The 20,422-nt window shown below is 42.3% G+C and overlaps 2 protein-coding genes across 3 annotated transcripts in view; one reads left to right on the top strand and one right to left on the bottom strand.

The window, feature by feature from the left end:
- Positions 1-6,826, top strand: part of Rprd1a (regulation of nuclear pre-mRNA domain containing 1A) — a 47,231-nt gene extending 40,405 nt beyond the window's left edge. The window contains exons 7-8 of one of the 2 annotated variants that reach the window (XM_048442609.3): positions 3,443-3,638; positions 3,936-6,826. In XM_048442609.3, coding sequence (XP_048298566.1) covers positions 3,443-3,592 — 150 coding nt within the window. In that variant the 3' untranslated portion in view covers positions 3,593-3,638; positions 3,936-6,826. Of the gene's footprint in view, positions 1-3,442 lie in introns of both variants that reach the window. The other variant, XM_085700042.2, reaches the window with a different exon arrangement.
- Positions 6,827-11,300: 4,474 nt separating this feature from the next.
- Rmp24 (ribonuclease MRP subunit p24) lies at positions 11,301-18,155 on the bottom strand. The gene is made up of 5 exons (XM_048442611.3): positions 18,006-18,155; positions 17,906-17,928; positions 15,832-16,031; positions 13,333-13,529; positions 11,301-11,784 (listed from the first exon to the last, which is right to left on the bottom strand). The coding sequence occupies exons 1-5, from the start codon at positions 18,080-18,082 to the stop codon at positions 11,631-11,633; spliced, it is 651 nt and encodes a 216-aa protein (XP_048298568.3). The 5' UTR covers positions 18,083-18,155; the 3' UTR covers positions 11,301-11,630.
- Between the last annotated feature and the right edge of the window lie 2,267 nt (positions 18,156-20,422).

The following is a 20,422-nucleotide window of genomic DNA, read 5'->3' on the forward strand; positions in this document are numbered from 1 at the left end:
TCTTGTGGATTTTTGTTTGTTTAGTCTTGTCACAATTTGTATGAAGAGGGAGGGCAGGAGTAGGAGCATCTTTAAGAAAAGGTGATTCCATGTACAAGTCAAAAAACATTTAAGCCAGCCAGGCAGTGTTGATGCATGCCTTTAATCCCAGTACTCAGGAGTCAGAGGCAGGCAGAGTTTGAGGCCAGCCTGGTCTACGAAGCAAGTCCCAGGACAACCAAGGCTACACAGAGAAACCCTGTATGGGAAAACAAGAACAAGAAACACTTTAAACAGTAAGAGTTTTAGAACAGCTGTATGAGACCTAAAATAACATTTTTTCCTCACCTCTTAAGAAAGGGTCTCCAGAACTCTGTAGCCCAGGCTGGCCTGGTACTACTGTATAGACCAGGCTAGTTTTGAATTTTAGGCTGCTTTGCCTGTGCCATCTAAGTGCTGGGATTATAGTGTGCGTGACCACACCCAGTCTGGGAAATTTATTCTAGCTCAGTGCTTCTCGGCCTGGGGGTCACCTAAGACCACTGGAAAGCATATTTACATTAAAATTCATAATAGCGAAAGTATAGTAATGAGGTAGCAATGAAAATAATTTTATGGTTGGGAGTCACCACAGCAAGAGGAACTATTAAAGTGTCCAGCGTTAGGGAGACTGAGAACTCCTGTGAATCTAGTTGCTTGTTTTGAGCTAATTCAGATGCTACCACAGAATGTTAATCACATAGCACTTCCTGATTTGAAAGTTCAAGGTTCTTTAAGCATCATGGATCTGTAAGACAGATGCCCTTATTTTCTAAAGAGAACATGGGGACTTGGATAATCAGGTAGAAGATTAGGGTGGCAACGATTTATCTCAAGTCTCCTGGCTTCATGACCCATTGCTCTGCTTTCTACCATAAGAAAAGTTGACTCAGGAAAACTCCTCTCCAGTACAAGTGTGGAGCTTGGAAACAATCCAGTACTATTTAGAGTTAGAACAAATGAGCTTTGAAAAGTGAGCACAGTGCATAGGAAATCCGTGGAGACTGGAGTAGGCAGTATTGGTGGCTGTATTTGATCAAGATAGAGTTTATGAGGTCTGGGATATCCAGTATATAGTAGGCATTGGCTGCAGAGATCTAGTTAAGGCTGATCACATCATCTAAGGGACAGGTGTGAGCCCAGGCCTTCAGCATGATAGAAACTTTAAATCTGAACTTTAACTCAGTGGTACAACATGGCAAGATGAAGGCTCCTGCTGTCACTCTGGCTGGCCTAGAACTCTCTGTGTACATTAGGTCTTAAATTCACAGAGCTCACCTGCTACCCCTACTTGGGTGCAGGGACTAAAGATTCCACTGTACCTGAGTGTACTTCAATATTTAAAACCAGCTATCCAGGGCTGGAGAGATGGCTCAGTGATTAAGAGCACTGCCTGCTCTTCCAAAGGTCCTGAGTTCAATTCCCAGCAGCCACATGGTGGTTCACAACCACCTGAAATGAGATCTAGTGCCCTCTTATGGCCTGCAAGCATACATGCAGGCAGACCACTGTATGCTTAATAAATAAATCTAAAAACCAACAACAAAAAACAGCTATCCAATCGGTAAAATAAGATAAAATGGAAAAGAGTAGAATTTGTAGAAAAAAGGATTCAGGTTGTTTTTCTTTGGTTAAGGTCACTCTGGGGGTTGGAGCCTAGGCTACACAGTGAAATTATCAAAGAAACAGCAAGATGTTCTGGTAGTTCATTGTGCCTTTCCCTCTTTCAAATACAATGTTTGACCTGTTACTGATGAGTGAACCCAGGGCTTTGCATGCTAAGCAAGCACTCTACCAGTGAGGTACACCGTTAACCCCCTCCAAAATTGATGTTTAGAAGTATGTAGTTAGAAATCTATTCCCCTGCTTCTAAATGTTTTGTGTATACCACTCAGCTGCCATAGTGATATGTACCTTTGGTATTCTAAGACTGTGTCCTTGGCAAGTAAAGAGTTAGTCCTTGGACTGTAGGGCCCTTGAAATGCCTGTTAGTGCAGCTTGGCATCATAATTGGTTGGAAAGGCAAGAATGTTGTTACCTGTGATGTCTGTAGCTATCTGGTGCTTTGCAGCTAATGTGCCTAGTTCTCTTAGACACCCCCACCCCATTTCCTAAGTGCTGTGGGTCATAGTAATCTGACAAACCCGCTGCCCTGCCTGGTAATTCTACTTCTACAGAGGAAACTTAGAAGTACCAAGACTACAATATTTTAGGCATCAGAAATGTAGGCAAGTGGCTCACAATTTTGGCTGCTAGCATCATTTGGGAAGCTTTTACAAAATTCATATGATCTAGACCCCTTTTCAGATATTCGGAGATACTGATGTGTAGTGGGCCCAATAGTTTTCTTTTACAAGTCAAGTGGGTTCTTAGAAATCCCTAAGGAGAATGAGGTGTGCAGCTAGCACTGAGATACACTGAAGAGGGGTTCTGATGCTTACTGTTTTGTTCTCACTTCAGGCCTTTGTTGGCTAAAGGAATGTGGAAATTTCCATGTGATATCCTGGGGAATTTAACTGAGGATGTCAAACCTTCATTTAGAATGAGAAATACCTGCCACAGACAGTGATCTCTTCTGCTAAACCAAATGATCTTCATTGACCTCTAGTCTCTCATTCCTTGGGGTACTGGTTGCTAGCCTTTTTAAACCTGTTTTCTGGTGCCCAGTTTGGTGAGCTGTGTAACCCATTTGAAGTTAAATGTTTTAAAATATATAGAAGAAAATGTGTATCATTACTTCAAGTTGCATTCAAGTGCGGCTATCAGAATTTCAGAGTGTATAATAATGTGTCACTTATTAGTAACAGTGGGAGTGTAGTCATGACCTTAATTTTAATTTTAAAGCAGTAATAAATGGAGATAGTAAGAAAAGATGCTGGGGCTGGATTGTAGCTCCATTGGTAGAGTGCTTGCCTAGTGTACACAGAGCCTGAGTTCTTCTCCAGCAGCACAGAACCTGAATGTGCTGGTGCATGCTGTCATCCCAGCACTCAGGAGGTGGAGACAGCGGGTCATCCTCAGCTACACAGTGGACCATGGTCAGCTGTGGTTACATGGAACCATCACCAGTAGAACTATAATGTATTATGAAGCAGCTGGTTTGTATTGGAGACAAAGTCCCAGTTTACTGATAATGCTGCAGTAGTTTATTACCAGCAGTCACAGAAAAGAATTTGAAGTTTCAATTTAAGAAAACATAATTTTTTGATACATAGTAGTGTGTTTCATTATGTTGTTTTCATGCATGGATTTAATACACTTTTATTCAACCCCTTTATTGCCTCTGTAGTCTTTTTGACTAAAACTCACAGTGGAATGTTCTTTTATTTGGCATTAACTGAATAATACACTCTCTGCAGAGATCAGTAGAAAACTAGATTGCTTTTACGTCATGAAAGCTAACAAGAGTGGTTTGTTGTTACAGGAATATAAGCGCAAGTTAGCCAGAGTTTCCCTGGTTCGCAAAGAACTCAGAGCCCGGATCCAGAGCCTGCCAGACTTATCTCGCCTGCCCAATGTCACTGGCAGTCACGTGCACCTGCCCTTTGCTGGGGACATCTACAGTGAAGATTGATGGCCAGTCTCTTCCAAGGCCAGGACTTTGCCAGACGTGGAGACAGGTTAGGTGAATAGTCCTGCAGAGTTATTTTTGTATGTTTTCAGAGAATGGTACAAGAAATGACAAGGAATTATAAAATGGTTTAAATGTTGGTTTGTTTACTCTTTTATTAGTGAGTTAACATGACTTAGTTAAAACCAAGTGATTTCTGTGTATTAATGAGCCTAAAATAGTACTTATTTTCAAAAGATCTTTTTGTAAGTTTTGTTTTTTGATGTTTTTTTGAGGCCTTGTGAGAAATTCCATGTTTCTGTTTCTTCATGTATTTTCAATTGTTTTTCTTTATTTTTTTTTTCAGTATCTAATCACTGTACACTATCTAATTCCTAAGAGAAGAACTGATCAAGAGCTGATGTGAGACTGTATTATGGTATTGTTAGGACTTGATTATAGAGACTAAATGTTTCAACCTCACCTTTACCCTTTTTACCACCCAAATATTGGTTCTCTGTGTCCTCATGCCTTTGAATTTTTTATTTCCTAGAGGTCAGTAACTTAACCCTAGACATGGGTGCCACATGGAGGGTCAGATTACAGCCTATGGAGCGTTTTTTCCATAGCACTGCAGTAACTCCACCCCGAAGGCCAGCCCAGGATAAAGGCCTGCTCAGTAGACTCCCTTGATTACTGTAGAGCTAAGTGCATTCAGTGCTTTGAGGACGATGTAAGTTTTGACGTCCTATCAAGAGTACAGCTGACCGCTTCTCTCAGGTCGGTCATCATGTGTCATTGGTCCCTTTAACAAAACACCAGCTGTGGGGAGTAAAGGAGACATCAGAAAGTGACATGCTTATTCCCTCGTCCATATAATGTAAAATAGCATTTAGCTTAAGTAGCTCAAGAACTCAGTATCCATAATACTCAGTTAAGCAGCCTGAAACATTTTATTTCCTTAAAGTTTTTGAATAACTATATATTTGGGAATTAAGCAATGCTACTACAGGGTAGATCTGGTGAATTTTATACTTGTATGTTTACAGATGTACATATAAAACAAATGTACCTTTACTCGGTCCTGGTGTGTTAGAGCAGGTGCATGCTCTCCAACTTTCTTTTAAGTTACATTGTGAACCTGTAGGTTTGTATTTGATAATGAGAGGGGACTGTTTTTCTCCTTCATTGCTTTGCATTTCTCATTGTAATCAGAGTCAAACTAGTTAGTTAATAGAACACCTTTTAAGTTTCACGGGCCAATTATATCTTGCTACTCTGAATGGCTTCACTGTTTCTTTCTCAGTATTAAGAGATTATAGTTGAATTACATGTGAAGGGTGACAGGTAATTTATCTTCAATAGAGTCAGTAGGTTGGGAAACAGTGCTTTTAACAATCTGACCTCTCTCCAAGCAGTTCTGTGTATAGATAGCATCATCCATCCCCTGCACATCCTAGCTTCCAGTGCTTTAGACAGCTTTTGGGAGTTAGGACACATTTCCTTATAGAAGCTATAGCAGGTTCCCTGTGCACACCACTGAAGCTCAGCTGGGAGCCAAATCCACTTGACCACAGATGTACTTAACCTGTGCTGTGGCTGAGGAGTGGCTCATGGCACATCCTGAGCAGCGTTTGTCTGTCACAGGAAGGGGTTTGTGTGTGGCAGCCAGACTCTGCCCTGACAGTAGGGTGTCTGCCAGTGCTGCTGTCTTTTCCCTAGGTGTAGGGATCGAAGAAAAGATTCAGCAAAGGAGGGTGGACAGATGCACATTTCACACCCTGGTTATGCCTGTTTTGAAAGTATGCCAAGTAAGTTAGTTTTTGTTGTTTTTGATGTTTTTGGAAGCAGAAGTTTTGTGTGTTAACTTATTTTCAGTATCTTGAACTTATTTATGATTTGCTGACATGGTGATTTATCCATCTAAAGTAGATACTTTTTTCCATTTAAAACTAATTTATAAACGGTGTACTCTTGGGAAGATACAAAATCTTTTAGAAGTTTGCTGAAATATTTTCACCATGAAGACAGACTTAGATACTCTTTTGATGCCAGTATCTGATCTAAATATTTATGATAAAATGTATTATTTTTTTAAAGAGCTTGATGAGATCTGTGATAAATGCTAGTACTTAAAACCTGAGTCCCACAAACTGTACAGTATGTTCTAGAAGTAAGTTTTCCAGCCTTACAGTAGTTAACATGGTAAGCCTTAGGAGATAGTCTAAGCTGGGTGTGGTGGTGCACACCTTTAATAGAAGTAGGATCTCTGTGAGTTTAAGGCCAGCCTGTTTGTTCTACAGAGCTCTCTGTAGTGAGATTCGTGCCATTAGTTTCATGGTGAGACCCTGCCTTAAAAGAAAAAGGAAGGAAGGAAGACAGACAAACAAACAGGTTTAGGTGAGGGTACAAAATACCGAACTCTAAATCATGCACATTTTCTCTACCATGCATCTAAGGTGTGAGAGCCTGGCCTGGCCCTCAGGGCAAAGTGAGTCACATTTACAGCAAGGCCCTGTGCTGTGAATGGACACCCTCCTCTTTTCTCCACAAACAGTGCAGAGAGCTGTCTGCAGTGGCAGTTTGAACAGATTCCTGGTGCCTCTCTGCTCCTGCAACACTACAGTAAGTAAAAGAACCACAGGGGGAGCTGGGAGCCTGGAAAGGAGCTGTGCTCTGCGCCAGCCTTCCCTGAGGAAAGCCACCCCTGCAGGTGTGTGATAGTGCTCCGCAGCATTCTGAATCAGAGCTAATCTTTAAGAAATCCCTTAGAATCAACAAAAGCTAGGATGATCCAGCCATCATGATTTTCAGAGTTCAAAGAATGTGGTTGGTCCGCTGTCACTGTCACGTGAGCAGTGTCACGGTGTGTGTTCCTGGACTGGTCTGAGGAGTCTGGAGAGGACAAGGACAGTGACTGGGAGGCACGAGGCCTTCCTGAATTCCCACTCTGATGGACGGGATGTGAAGTAACACAAAACCCTACTTTACCATCTGGTAGGAGTTAGTCCTAAAGATGAGCCGTGCTTCCCAGGTGTGCTCTACAAAGTTGCTAACAGTGTGGACTCGGCTCTCCTGTACAGAAAGGGAACATGTGTCACTTAATGGATGTGGTTATACAGAGCTTTTGTTGCCATCTACAGTCAGTCTGAGGTGACAGGGGCACATGGGAAGAGGATTCTCCCTGTCTTTTACAAACCCTTTAGCTGTATCTGATGACAGTATAAGATACTAATAAAGTTTTATGTTCTTTTTGAAGAGTTTTTGTGCGTGTGATTTCTTTTTTTTCTTTTCCTTTTTTTGGTTTTTTTGTTTTGTTTTGTTTTGTTTTGGTGAATCCAGTTGATTGCATAAAGGACAGAAAGGCTTGGAGCTAAAGGGAGGGAGTTGGCAAAGTCCTGGAAGTGTCAGTGAAGCAGAAACTATAAAAAGGGGTCTCTGTACTTGGTCAGTAGTCCAGACTTGTAGGACTATCAGTATTACTACGTCATTTGTTAAGTTGCAGATGGCTGAGTGCCAAAATCTTATCTCAAATATTTAAGCAGGGGTTGGGGAAATAGCTCAGTGGGTAAGAGCCATTGCAGTATAAACATGAGGACCTAAGTTTGGTTTCCCAGTGCCTGAATAAAAAGCTGGGCATGGTTACAAGTGCCAGTCCTGGGGTGGAGACAGGCAGATTCCAGGAGCTCCCTGGCCGGCTAGGATAGCCAGAATAGCTTCAGGTTTAGTGAGAGACCCTATCTCAAGACACAGAGAGCAACAGAGAAAGAAACCAGTGTCCTGTTCTAGCCTCAGCTTGGGCACATGTACCATGCATACACACACACGAAAATAGTTTAGGAATTATGGGTAATTATGAAGTACAGTCTTTACAGTTCATCACATAGTTGGCTCCTTTTGGGGCAGGGAAGAGCCATTTGATACATGCCAGCACTAGCACAGTGCTCTCAGGTGGACTTCCTGGAGTATAGGCTTCCTGGGACTCCTGAGTTAACGTTTGTGGTGCTAGGGATCACAATCAGGGCCCCTGATGCTAGGTGTGTGCTGTAGTGGTAGTTATACCACTCGTTTTCATGCTTTGGATTTAATGTAAAATTGGGAAATACTAGAAATCTGTGTTGACAAGAGTTTTGATAAGCCTCGGCTGTGGCTGGGAATGTGGTTCAATTGTAGAAGGCTTGTAAGTAAGACTACGGCCCTGGTTAGATCTCTGACATAACACACATACCACTCACACACACGACTTAGTTGAAGTTACTAGAAAAGGTCAAACTGTCCTATTTTTGCACTCTGGAAAGTTGGGGAAATACGGTCCTCTGGCTAGTGCCCTTTCCCCCATTCTTACATGGCACTTGGCCACTTCATCTGAATTCATGTGCTTCCTGTTCGCATTACTCGAGTAGAATGTAGGTTTTATAAACTACAGAATCCATAGCCACATGTTCTGCCTCAGAATCCCATGCCAGAGACTGCAAAGAGTCAGGCCCGGTGTACATGTAAGGGACCCCAAGGGTTTGCATGACAACTCTGCACCTTCCCAGTTCTCCTTCACATTTTATTATTGTTAATATTAATATCTAACCTGCAGTTCACCGAACCAGCTCTGCCTTGCCCTGTTCTTTTTCCCTTTGGTTTGGTTTTGTTTGTTTGCTAGGCTGTCTCACAGACACCTAAGCTGGCCTGGGGATAGGGTCTCGCTGCCTCAGCCTGCTCGGTGCTCACATTGATTTGGACTGTCCTTGATTGCACTTCTTAACCTGTTCATTCTGTTTCCAGCCAGACCTGTCTTGTCTCTTTCCTTCATTGTTCCCTTTGTCTATTCACTGTTTCTTCTTCTGGCTTCTCTATTCTAATATCGATTGCTGGACTTGCTCTGTTTATTTCCTAACAATCCCCACCTTTAAATCTTAGATTACATGAGACTGTCCCCAGTCCTTTACTCCCTCCCAGGTTAGGAAAGCTGAAAATCAACTTTAAAATTTTATTTGCCAGGCGGTGGTGGTGCATGCCTTTAATCCCAGCACTTGGAGGCAGAAGTAGGCAGATCTCTGAGTTTGAGGCCAGCCTGGTCTACAAGAGCTAGTTCCAGGACAGCTAAGACTGTTACATAGAGGAAAAACCTATTGAAAAACCAAAATATGAATGAATGAATGTATTAAAGAATTTATGTATCTATCATCCATCCATCTATCTGTCTGTCTGTCTATTGTGGGATTATAGGTGTGTACTAGCACGGCAGCTAGAGTGAACTGCTGATGGAGATGATTTCAAGTGATGTTTGATGGAGTTTTTGAGGCACACAGATTACTACTCAGCTGCTCTTATGTCTTCAAATGTCTAAAAGCAAGTGGGAATGGAATAATAACAATTTTCAGAATTTTATTTTTCTAAGCTAGGGGCATATTAGATCAGAATCATTAGCCTTGGCCAAGAACTTGTTCTTAGTGCAAACTATTGGGCCCAGGTTTACAATATCCAAGATTAGGTGTATGCACCTCTTAAAAAATTCCTAGATAATTAAAATTTTTAAAAAACATTTTTTAAAGAACATTTTGTTCTTTTATATGTGTGTATGTGTGTGCGTACAGATATGTACATGTACCTGCAGGTCAGGGGTTTTTAATGCCCCTAAAGCTGGAGTTATAGGCAGTGTGAATTGTCTGAAGTTGGTGTTTGGAACACAACGCAGGTCCTCTGCAAGACCAGTAACCTCTTAATCGTTGAGCCATCTCTCCAGCCCCTGGACATCCTATCTTAAGCATCCGCCAGTGCTCCTAATCTCTTGGTAAAGTGGGCTATGTAACAAACTTTAGAATTACCACATTTGAGTTGTGCTTCATGGAAAAACACAAAACTTGAATTTTGAGTTAATTTAAATAATTGTGATTCAGAACCATTAGCTAATCCAGATATAGCTAGAAATACTGCTCTATTCAGTTAATTCTGTCTTCCTGTGTGTGTGCTATTGAGAACAGAACCCAGTACCTTGCCCATGATAGTAGTCACTCACTCTGCCACCAAGCAATATCTCAGTTTCTTTGTTCACCAGATAAAACTTTACCTTACTTATGGAAGTACAAGTTGAAGGAGGAATTTAAAAGTCATATATTAATATATGGCTTTCCCCAAATAATAATGTCTTTTTTTACTATTGCTTGTTGTCACAGAGTCTCACTATATTGTTCAGGCTGGCCTTGAACTCACAGCCTTCCTGAGTTCTGGGATTATAGGTATGCACCACCATGTCCAGCAAATTCTTTCTGAGACCAAGCTGTTAAATCACTCCCAGTGCTATTGTGTAATCTCATTGTATTCACTATACTGCCATAAATAGGGGAGTGGAGCTTTGGCTGTGGTTTTCAGACCTGAGCTGCAGTTAACACTTTTCATCTGGTTTTGAGCTGGTATTTGAGTGTTGTAGGGCCTCGGGTGAGCTTCCCGGCCAGTTCGTCATGTACCTGTCTATTGGCATAGACGCCCAAGATAGCAACAAATGTTTAGCTTTCTTTGTTTGAGGAGCTAGTTTAAATGTCTTTACTAGCATTGAGGAAGACAGACAACAGTTGTCAGCCCCTGCCTCTTTGCTTCCTTTTATGCCCATTAATGGGATAGAACAGTAAAATTTTAAATCAGTAGCATAAAACAAGGTCTTTAAGTAATACACACTTTAAAGCATACCACTTAATAACAGTATTTAGAGGAATGTCTTACAATTTAGGAAAGAATTTTCATTATGGATTTTTTAGATGTATTTACGTATTAGTGTTTGCTTGTTTGTATGTCCGTGTACTAAGTGCATGCCTAATGCCCAGGGGGATCAAAAGAGGGCACCTGATCTCCTGGAACTGGAGTTCTGGATGGTTGTGAGGCACCATATAGGTGCTGGCAAACCTGGGCCCTCTGCAAGGGCAGTAAGTGCTCTTATCACAGCACTGTCTCTCTACTTTTCCTGTGGTTATACACATACCACTTGTAGTAGTTGGCCCTCCCCTTCCACCATGTGGGTCCTAGGGATTAAACTCAGGCCATCGTCTGGCGGTAAGTGCTTCTACTTCCTGGTCATCCTTCCAGCCCTCTTGGAATATTTTTAATGTCTTTATAGTCAGTGAAGTAATCACTTTTTCAAATAAACCAGTGTGGTAGGCATGCAATTTTAGATGTTACTCGGCCATATGCAAAATAAAACATTTATGAGGTCTATTTTTGGCAGTTAATGACCTGAATATTCCAGTGCTTGTTATCTGTCATTTCAGAGACTTTAGTTTCTTATAAAGCTGTAGATATTCATCAGACATCATTTGTTTAAAATATTATGCTTTTTTTTTTGCTTTAATTTCTGACTTTGTCACACTGTGTACCGTGTGGATTTAGACCATATTTATGATACCATACTACATTACACTAAAAGTTTTGATTTTTTTTTTTTTAATTTTTTGTTTTTTCAAAACAGGGTTTCTCTGTAGCTTTGAAGCCTGCCCTGGAACTAGCTCTTGTAGACCAGGCTGGCCTCAAACTAACAGATTATCAGCCTACCTCTGTTTCCTGAGTGCTGGGATTAAAGGCGTGCGCCACCACTGCCTGGCCTAAATTTTGAAAATATTTTTTAAAATACAGGCTTTTTTTTTGTATGCTGCTGAAAGAAATCGTCATTTGTATTTTATGTTGAAAGATCTTTGTTTCCTTCTGAAATAAATGACAATAAAAACTGTTAAAAATGAAATAAATGCTACCATTCAAAATCCACTATACCTTTATTGTAAGAACTGTCATAGTTTCTTAAACCCCAACCCTTTATTACATTGACTCTTTGTATGGGGGGGGGGGGGGGTACTCATGTGCATGCCAGAAAACAACTGGCATCTCTCTGGTCTGGTCTTTTGTATTTGATCTTCACATTTACCCAGGGAAGTCCCAGTCACTTGATTTGATGAGGCATTTTCTGCATAAGCACCAAAGGATGCCAAGAGCTTGGTTTTGGACCGAGTTTCCATGTGCTCAAATATTTAAGTGAAGACAAAAGCTCAGAACCTGCACTAGGCAGTCCTTTTCAAAGGCGTTCTCCTCACAGAGAAGATAAGAAGTGCCTGAAGTCCAGCTTTGGGTTCCTCTCAGATGCACTCTGACTAAGCAGCACTTTTAGTTGAGAGAAGTGTTTCTTTCTTTTGCTCCCACTCCTTGAGGAGCAAACAGGTGTTGACTGCCCAGATGCGGGTGTTCTGAAACGAGAGAATGACTACTGTTAACACATTGCCAAAGGACAAACGTTCTGTAGAGAATTCCTCCCAGCATCTTCTACTTGGCAAACCACATGAATTTCAGCTCTCTATGGGCACTGGCTGTCCTCATCATAGTAATTCTCATTAACAACAATGAAAACCTCTTAGAATATCAGATTCTGACACCATTTAGGCGCACTGGATGGTTCTAGAAAGATAAACTGGGAGGTAATGTTATCAGGCTGAGCTCTCTTTACACCTGACTGCAGGATTCATGACAATTCTAAGTGAGAACTTTAAAACATTCTCTCCTTACAACTGAAGACCACGCCATTCCCCAACAGTGAAAGGCTTGGGAGGCACCATTCCACCATGTCTCCCCATTAGAATGGCAGTGCCACAGACAGGCACCAGCCTAGTAGGTCCATATTCTGGTACTTTTAGGTAGTGCCAGGTGCATATGGCACACTCCACAGACATCCACAGAAGAAGCCATTCACCATCTAGTATGAGTCTTCGTGTGGGTGCTGGGGATCTGAGCTCAGGTCTTTGTGCTCACTGACTACCAACTGACCCCTGTCCCCAGTACCCCAGATACAATCAAATTGTTTTAAATATGCCACATTTTCTTTTATCCCTATTTATACAAAAGTGACATTTTCTGTTGAATTCTTACACAAATACTGACTAAAATCAATAATATACATAAAAGTGGACTTGACTCAGTATCATAAACTTCAAACTCAATAGAAATGTCAAACATTGAACACAAATAACTCAGTACTTGCTAGATTTTGTTGTTTATGCTCAAGATATTTCAGGTTTTTTTGTAAGAAAATACTCTAAATTCTTCCCACAGTATCTTTGGAGTTGCATGTATGAGTACACAGTGACAGAGTACTGAGGAGTCCTAAAATGAAAACTCGCCATCTCTGGCAGATCTCTATTCAGTTAGAGTCCAACAAGCATTTGTGACAAAGGAAAGTGGTACAGTTTGGAGACGTGTGAGGGCTTCAGGTTTGGTGGCACGGAGTAAGCCAAGGACACAATGGGCTGGCAGGAGCCGGCCTGGGAAGCCATGATCACATATTTGACCCGTGCCACAGAGTCACGGTTAAATGCTGCTGACAGAGCTGCATGTCAGCCAGGTCTTCATCAGGAGATCACTGCCGTAATCCTCACAAAAAGTCACTGAGGACCTCACCTCGCCCAGGACAGCAGCAGCAGGAAAGAACAGGTAGAAACTGGTAACAGAGACTAAGGTTAAACCAAAAAAAAAAAAAGAGCTAGGCAGTGTTGGCACACGCCTTTAATCCCAGCACTTGGGAGGCAGAGGAAGGTGGATCTCTGTGAGTTCAAGGTCAGCGTGGTCTACAAAGTGAATTCCAAGACAGGTTCCAAAGCAACATAGAGAAACCCTGTCTCGAAAAACCAAAAAAGAAAAAAAAGAAAATTTGCCAAGGCCTGTAACACACGGAGTACTCAAGAGTGCACATTAAGTTATATTTCATACTTCATAGCACCTTACAAATTAAGGAATTAAGGTACCTGAAAGTCGAGGGGCTTTTGCCTTTGGAATCAGACATCTTATGACTTGGGTGTGTGGAGCCTGGGGTATTTCTCTTTGGTGTTTTCAGGTTGACTTTGTTTGTAGCAGTGGCAGCGTTGCTCTTCAGCGCTGACAGGAAGCTTCTACTTTTGCCATAGTGTTTCACTGTTCTGTTGCATGTTCTACAGGTAACCAGCTACCACAAAAAGAAGTTGATGCCATGAGTTCTCTGGTAATGTAACTCAGTAAACCACTGGTATCCTCAGGTTCTCTGTCAGTATGACAGAAGCAAGTTAGCACAGAGGCTACCCCCAGTCTACCAGGAGGAATCTGACAAGACAAATTAAAAACAACAGAATTGCTAATAAGAGGGTATTGGCTAAATATTTATATTTAAAATGCTATACAAAGACCTATAGGCAACTAAGAAATGTGGAAAGCAGGAGGAATAGTCTTCTCCAGGGAAGAGCACACCAACTGGCTATCTAATACTAAATGCCCAGCCTTGAAAATGTACATACACATAGCCTTATACAGACTGAGCAGGTTCTATTTAGGAATATATATGTCCATAATATACATATATGCATGTAACAAACAAAAAAAGAGGCCATGAATTTGAAAGAGCAATAGGGTACATGGGAGGTATGGAAGGAGGAAAGGGAACGGGGAAATGGTACATCTCAAAATAAGATAATTTTAAATAAGCTGTACTTCTTCAACATGAAGCTGGTTTGTGTGGGAACTGGGCATTGGAGACCAGACACTAACATCTGGCTAGTCTTTGTAACAGCAGTAAAGACTGACTATCTCCTTTAGGGTATATTTTAGATTTTTTTCCCCCAATATAACATGGCAGATCGCTGACATTTTAAGTAGTGCCTTAAGATCCATAGTGATTCTGTAAATGTTGGTATGACTATAAAAACCTTTCGGTTTCCATCATTGCTTCTAGAAGTTAACTCTTATAGGTTCAGATTTAATATTTATTTTTGTTTTATATATATGGATGTTTGCCCATACGAATATATGTGCACCATGTACATGACTGGTCCCATGAAGAGGCCAAGATGGTATAAAAGGTTATGTTGATTATAGGCATGGCTGTTGGGAACTAAACAAGCAGCACATGCTTTTAGCTGCTGAGCCATCTCTCCAGCCCCAGTAGATGTATTGTTAAGACATGGTCTACTTGGTACTTAAATGCCTTTTCTACATAGCTCATGTCTCAGCAGAATGTAAATCTGAGGTACTTAGATTTCAAACAGACAAAAATGCAAATGAAGATCTGTGGTGGTTTGAGTGAGAACAGCCCCATAGGTTCACGTGCTTGAAATTCAGTAGGTACAGCTGTTTGGGAAGGATTAGGATGTTAGCCTTGCTGGAGGAAGTGTTACTGGGGGCGGGCTTTGAAGTTTCAAAAGACAGTGACGCCCAGTGTCTCTCTCTGCCTCAAGGTTGTGAATCAAGATGTGAGCCCTCAGCTGTTCCTTCATTCAGCCTCTATGGAGTCTAGTCCTGGAACCGTAAGCCTAATTAAACACTTTCTTTTATAAATTGCCTTGGTTGTGGTGTTTTCTCACAGCAGTAGAAGTGTGACTATAGCAATTTGCATAAAGGCCTGCTGCCTCAGTTTTTGGGAAAAGATTGCATACAGAGATAAATCAGCTAAACATCCCAAGCCTTTCTAGTGATTGCTAACTAAAACTTCAGCAAAGTAAAACATCAGAAGACTTACTTCCTATAGGAACATTTTCCAAATATGTTGCAGCAATGTTTTCTAACAATTTCCTTTGGCAGAAGGCTCATAGGTTGAGATCAGCCTAGGCTACACAGTGGGTTTAAGGCCAGTTTTGGCTGCATAGCAAGACCCTGTCTTAGGCCAGACCTAAGCTATAGTAATATCCAGTGCCTACATGTACTTGAGTAGGCTGATAATGTTCACACAGAGCATGCAAGATATAAAACATATCTGATGGTGGGCTTCATCTTGTAAGTCCTAGGGAATTTTGTTGTATTCCTGATACTAAACACTTTGCCGGGTCGACAAGTACTACATGCTGTCACTGGATTGTGAACACAAGGGTAGTGTCACCAAAGGAAGGATTAAGTGGTACCAGAGCCTGTGAGTTACACTGGCAAACACAGTGACATGAGCACAGGTAAGCTCATTCATCACTTGTTTTCAGGCACTTATCAAAAATAAAAATAAACTAGCTGGTGTAGTGGCGCACGCCTTTAATCCCAGCACTCAGGAGGCAGAGGCAGGCGGATCTCTGAGTTTGAGGCCAGGGAGTTCTACAACGGCTAGGGCTACATAAGAAAACCCTGTCTCTAAATAAATAAATAAATAAAAGTAAACTGTGCCCTTGGTGAACTGATGTTATAGAGACACTGTGTGTGCCCTTAACAGTCCAGATGCTGGCAGACTGATTCTGACCTAGGGGACGGAAGACAAAATAAAACCACATTTTTATGTCCTAGAGCTGCAACCTTACCAGAACACTTGTGGAGTCTTTGTACTTTCTCAATAGCTTTGCTTCTTTAAAACTGAGTGCATAATTTCTTGCTTCTCGATTAAGGAGTTTCTGTATCTTGGGTGTCAGTTTGGCCTTGGGTTTGAGGCGCACTCTAGAGTTATCCAGAACCAACAACTGGAAGCAGTGTGGACATGTTTCTTCAAAAGTGCTGTTTTCCTCTATAATTACATAAACCAAATTCACAAGTCAGCATGTTTGTTACCTCAAACAAATGGCATCATAAATGGGAAAAAGATAAATATACCCATGATATCAACAGATACAGTCTCTTGAAGCAAACTCCTGGTAAGAAAATTCATAAAAGCAAACTGGCAATGATGTACTTTATAAAATTCTCTAATTCCCTCCATCTACTCCTTCAACAACATACAGGCAGGCTGCTGGCCTTTACTACTTTGCTCATTTGTTGCTTAATTATCAATACATTTACCACACTTACACTGCACAGGGGTTTTTCCTCCCTCCCTTCTTTCCTTCCTTCCTTTCATATTAGTACGACCAGTATTTTTTGGGTACTGTGAACAGTGGACAACCAGATGACAAACAATAGCAAAGTGCTGGGCCAGGGGGTGGGGCTAAGGGAGGGGATCAGAGTTTGGTCCTGTTACTGTAATCAGTGACATTTGCAGAGAGAAATGACAGCAGGCAGTAAGTAGAGTTCCAGGCATGCTAAAGCATTCCGAGAAGCCCTGGAATACAACAGCAAGCAGGTCTGGTGTGGCTGGAGTCAAGTGAACAAACGCAGTATGTCAGAGAGGTTATTTGGCAGGCTGGCTTAGAAACAGGCTTCAGGAATGCAGTTAGCAACAGTCCAGGAGAGGAACACTAATTGTCTGGACCAGGTTGGAAGCAATGGATGTAAAAATGGGGAGGTATCTTAAAGCCAATGTGATTTGCTGACACAAGAAGGACTAAGGAGAGAAGTTAGGGAGTAAAAAATGGTTTCAAAGTAAGGACAGGATCAGTTTACTGTGGTGGGAAGAACTAGTCATTTAAAAAAAAAAAAAGCTAGGAAGGCAATGAGATCATATGAGTCTAGAATCTGGAGATCTCTAGGCTGGAATCGTGAAGGTCTCACTATACTGTACCCAACCCTAAGACTGAATGAGAAACTGTCATTTAAGAACTGAGTTCTGGGGACACAATATTTGGATCTTGGAAGATTAGGAGAACCAACAAAGTATACTCAGGTACAGGAGCAAGAAGTCGATGTCAGGAAGACAGGTGGGAACTACTTCTGAAACACTGATCAGTGTGCTGTTGAGATGGTTCTGTGGGTCAAGGCACAGAATTCCATCTCCAGGAACCCATCTAGTAGGACAGATCGTATTCCCCAAAGCCGCTCTCTGACTTATGAACATTCATGCTCTTGGAAACACAAACACACAATGTGTGGGCTAGAGAGATGGCTCAGTAGCTAAGAATGCTGGCTGCTCTTCCAGAGAACACAGGTTCGATTCCCAGCACCCACTCTGCACAGCTCACACTTGCCGGTAACTCCAGTTCTAGGGGATTCACCCTCCTCATCTGGTCACCAGGCTCCCAAGTGGTATAGACATGAGGGCAAAATTTACACACTTATTAAGAATAAAATTAGAATATTAGAAGAAAATTTTAAAATAAAAACTGATCAAGGGACTGGAGCGTTAGGAGTATTTGCCGTTCTAGCAGAAGACTAGGGTTTAATTCCCAGCACCCACGGAGAAGCTCACAACCAGCTGTAACTTCCAGGGGATCCGATGCCCTCTTCTGGTTCCTGCCACACCAGGCACGCACGTGGTGCTCTGATATACACGCAGGCAAAGCACAAAAAACATTTTAAAATAAAAAAGACTGACCAATGTGTCAAATGGTAAGGGTTAAGGCATATTAAAGAATTTGGAACTTAGGTTTTTCGTGCAACTGAGAAACCTAGGACTTCGTTTTTTTCTATGAGACAAGTCGATCGGCCTTCTCTTGGATCACTGGAATGTCGGAATGGCGCAGAGCCGGGCGACAAGGGCCGAAGCCACCGCAGCCGGCGTTCTCCTACCGTGTGTCGAATTGTAGGCCCAGCTGCAAAACAGAGCAAGGAGTGAGGCCGGGACACCGTGGCCGCCCGCCCGCCCGCCCGCCCTCCGTCCCTCTCCTACAGGAGGTAGCGGGCCTGGCCAGGGCAGCTTTCCACCAGGCCGCGAGCCGCCGCTTCAAGGTAGTGCTTCTGCCGCATAGCTAGCGCGCCCGGCCGCCGAGACGCCACGAAAGACCATGCCGGAAGTCAGCTTTCGTGTGTAACCATCGTGGGCCTCCGTACTCAAACTCCCTCCGGAAACACGCACTCGCGATTTAGAAGTTCCGATCTTCTCGGTTTCACGCCGGGAGTTCATTATTTCGTTTTGACGTGGTCCCCTGTAAAATCCATAGCGAAGTCCTTGTGCCCGGAATGGAACAGGTTCCCGAGCCCAAGGTTTCACCAACCTCACTGACTTCGTTCTAGTTTTGCTTCTTCTAACCATCAGGTCAAGATCTGGGTAACTTAACGTTAATCAGTTTACTGCCATCCAGGTGGTTTTCTTTACTCTTCTAGTTTGTCCTCCCTCCCTCCGATTTATATATTATGTGTATAGGTGTTTGCCTGCGTGTCTGTATGTGCATCTCTTGCGTGCAGTACCTGCGTAAGTCAGAAGGTATCCCGTCCCTTGGAATTGAAGCTAGGACTGCCACGTGGTTGCTGGGAAAGAAACCCAGGACCTCAGCAAGAACAATTAGTGTGCTCTTAAATGGTGATCCACCAAATGCCCTTAATGGCCAAGCCATTTCTCCAGCCCTAGTTTGATTTATTTCACGTACAATTTTTTTTTATGAGTTCACTTTACTAATTTAATTTTTTTTTGAAACAGAGTCTTTCTTCATAGCTCTGGGTGTCCTGGAACTCAGTATATTGATCAGGCTGGCCTCCAACTCATATATTTGCTTGCCTCCTGAGTTCTGGGATTAAAGGCAAGCACCACCACGCCAGCCTGGCATGCATATTCTTTAACTATATTCAGTGTGATTTTTTTTTTCTTAAGTGTAAAGTAAAACATCTGATTTTTTTCCAAGATGAACAGCAAGTTATGTTAAGGCCTTTCCATAGACCCTGGCCTTTTCTTATCTGAAATATAATGCAGAGCAGTTTGTAATGAGCATGACTGCTAGGTGCTTTTCTTAACACGCTAACATGTATTGTTAACTTATTAATCCTCATAACAAACCCAGAGCATAAATGCAGTGCCACTTCATCTTAAAGAAATGTTTTTTTTCCTTTCTTGAGGCAGAGACATACCTTGTATGTCCAGGGTGTCCTCAACCTCACTCTGTAGCCCAGGCTGTTGTTCTTTTTCTTTTTTAGTATTTATTATGTATACGATATTCTGTCTATATGTCTGCAAGCCAGAAGAGAGTATCAGGCGTCATTACAGATGGTTGTGAGCCACCATGTGGTTGCCAGTAATTGAACAGCCAGGAATTGAACTCAGGACCTCTGGAAGGGCAGGGAATGCTCTTAACCACTGAGCCATCTCTCCAGCCCCGCCCAGGCTGTCCTTTATCTTACCCTACTTTTTGCTTCAGCCTACTGAGTCCCGAGATGACAAGTGTGAGCCACCACACCACATCTGATTCCAGACTCTGATCCCTTTCACCAGCCTGTAAGGCAGAAAAGAAGGGAGATTCACACCTCCTCTACTTTCCATCATCCTGTCCTTCCCCTGCCGCTTTCCTCTCTGAGACCACTCTCCTGTCTTCAAATGCCTACTCAGCAGCTCTGCTTGACTTCTCACCTGTTTTCTCAGTGGCAGAGTTGCTAAAATAACTGATCTGATTGTCCACACAGACCTGCCCAGGTGCCCAGTGTACTCCCCCCCCTCGGATCCTGACTCCCAATCCCTGATTCCTCTTTCCACCACTTCCCACGGCTCTGCTCTCAGGTCAACAGCTCCCTCCAGGAACCACAAACCATGTCTTTGCACTACCAGGTCCAGCATTTCCTGAGAGGGTTATCTCACACATTATGAGTCCAGGAAGAGATAAAACCCAAAAACCAAAATATGGCTTCTCCAGAAATGTCGTTGGTTCTCTGGCCATAAATGCAGAAGGGAACTCTAGCTGCTGCTGCTGCTGCTGCTTCTGCTTCTTCTTCTTCTTCTTCTTCTTCTTCTTCTTCTTCTTCTTCTTCTTCTTCTTCTTCTTCTTCTTCTTCTTCTTCTTCTTCTTCTTCTTCTTTTGTTGTTTTTTATTTTAATTTGTTTTGTTTTGCTTATTTTCCGAGACAGGGTTTCTCTGTGTGGCCCCGAATGTCCTGGAACTCACTTTGTAGAGCAGCAGCTCACAAGCACCTGTAACTCCAGATTCAGGGAATCCGTTGACCTCTTCTGGGCTCCTTGGTCACCAGACATGCTTGTAGTGCACAGACAAACATGTAGGCAGAACGCCCCTACATATAAAACAAAATAAATCTTTAAGATAAAATAAAATGGAGAAATGACTCTAAGAGTGACTTGCATTTTCTTAATGTGGCATATAAAACAAA

Source organism: Myodes glareolus, chromosome 13 (genome assembly GCF_982192425.1).
Source record: "Myodes glareolus chromosome 13, mMyoGla1.1, whole genome shotgun sequence".
NCBI lineage: Eukaryota > Metazoa > Chordata > Mammalia > Rodentia > Cricetidae > Myodes > Myodes glareolus.

Excerpts from the sequence above, each read along its gene's own strand:
- Rmp24 (XM_048442611.3), bottom strand. The coding sequence starts at position 18,082 with ATGCGGCAGAAGCACTACCTTGAAGCGGCGGCTCGCGGCCTGGTGGAA. Across the intron at positions 17,929-18,005 it reads GGCCAGGCCCGCTACCTCCT|CTGGGCCTACAATTCGACAC; the intron begins GTAGGAGAGGGA and ends TCTGTTTTGCAG. Across the intron at positions 13,530-15,831 it reads AAGACTCCACAAGTGTTCTG|CTGGTTACCTGTAGAACATG; the intron begins GTAAGGTTGCAG and ends TTTTTGTGGTAG.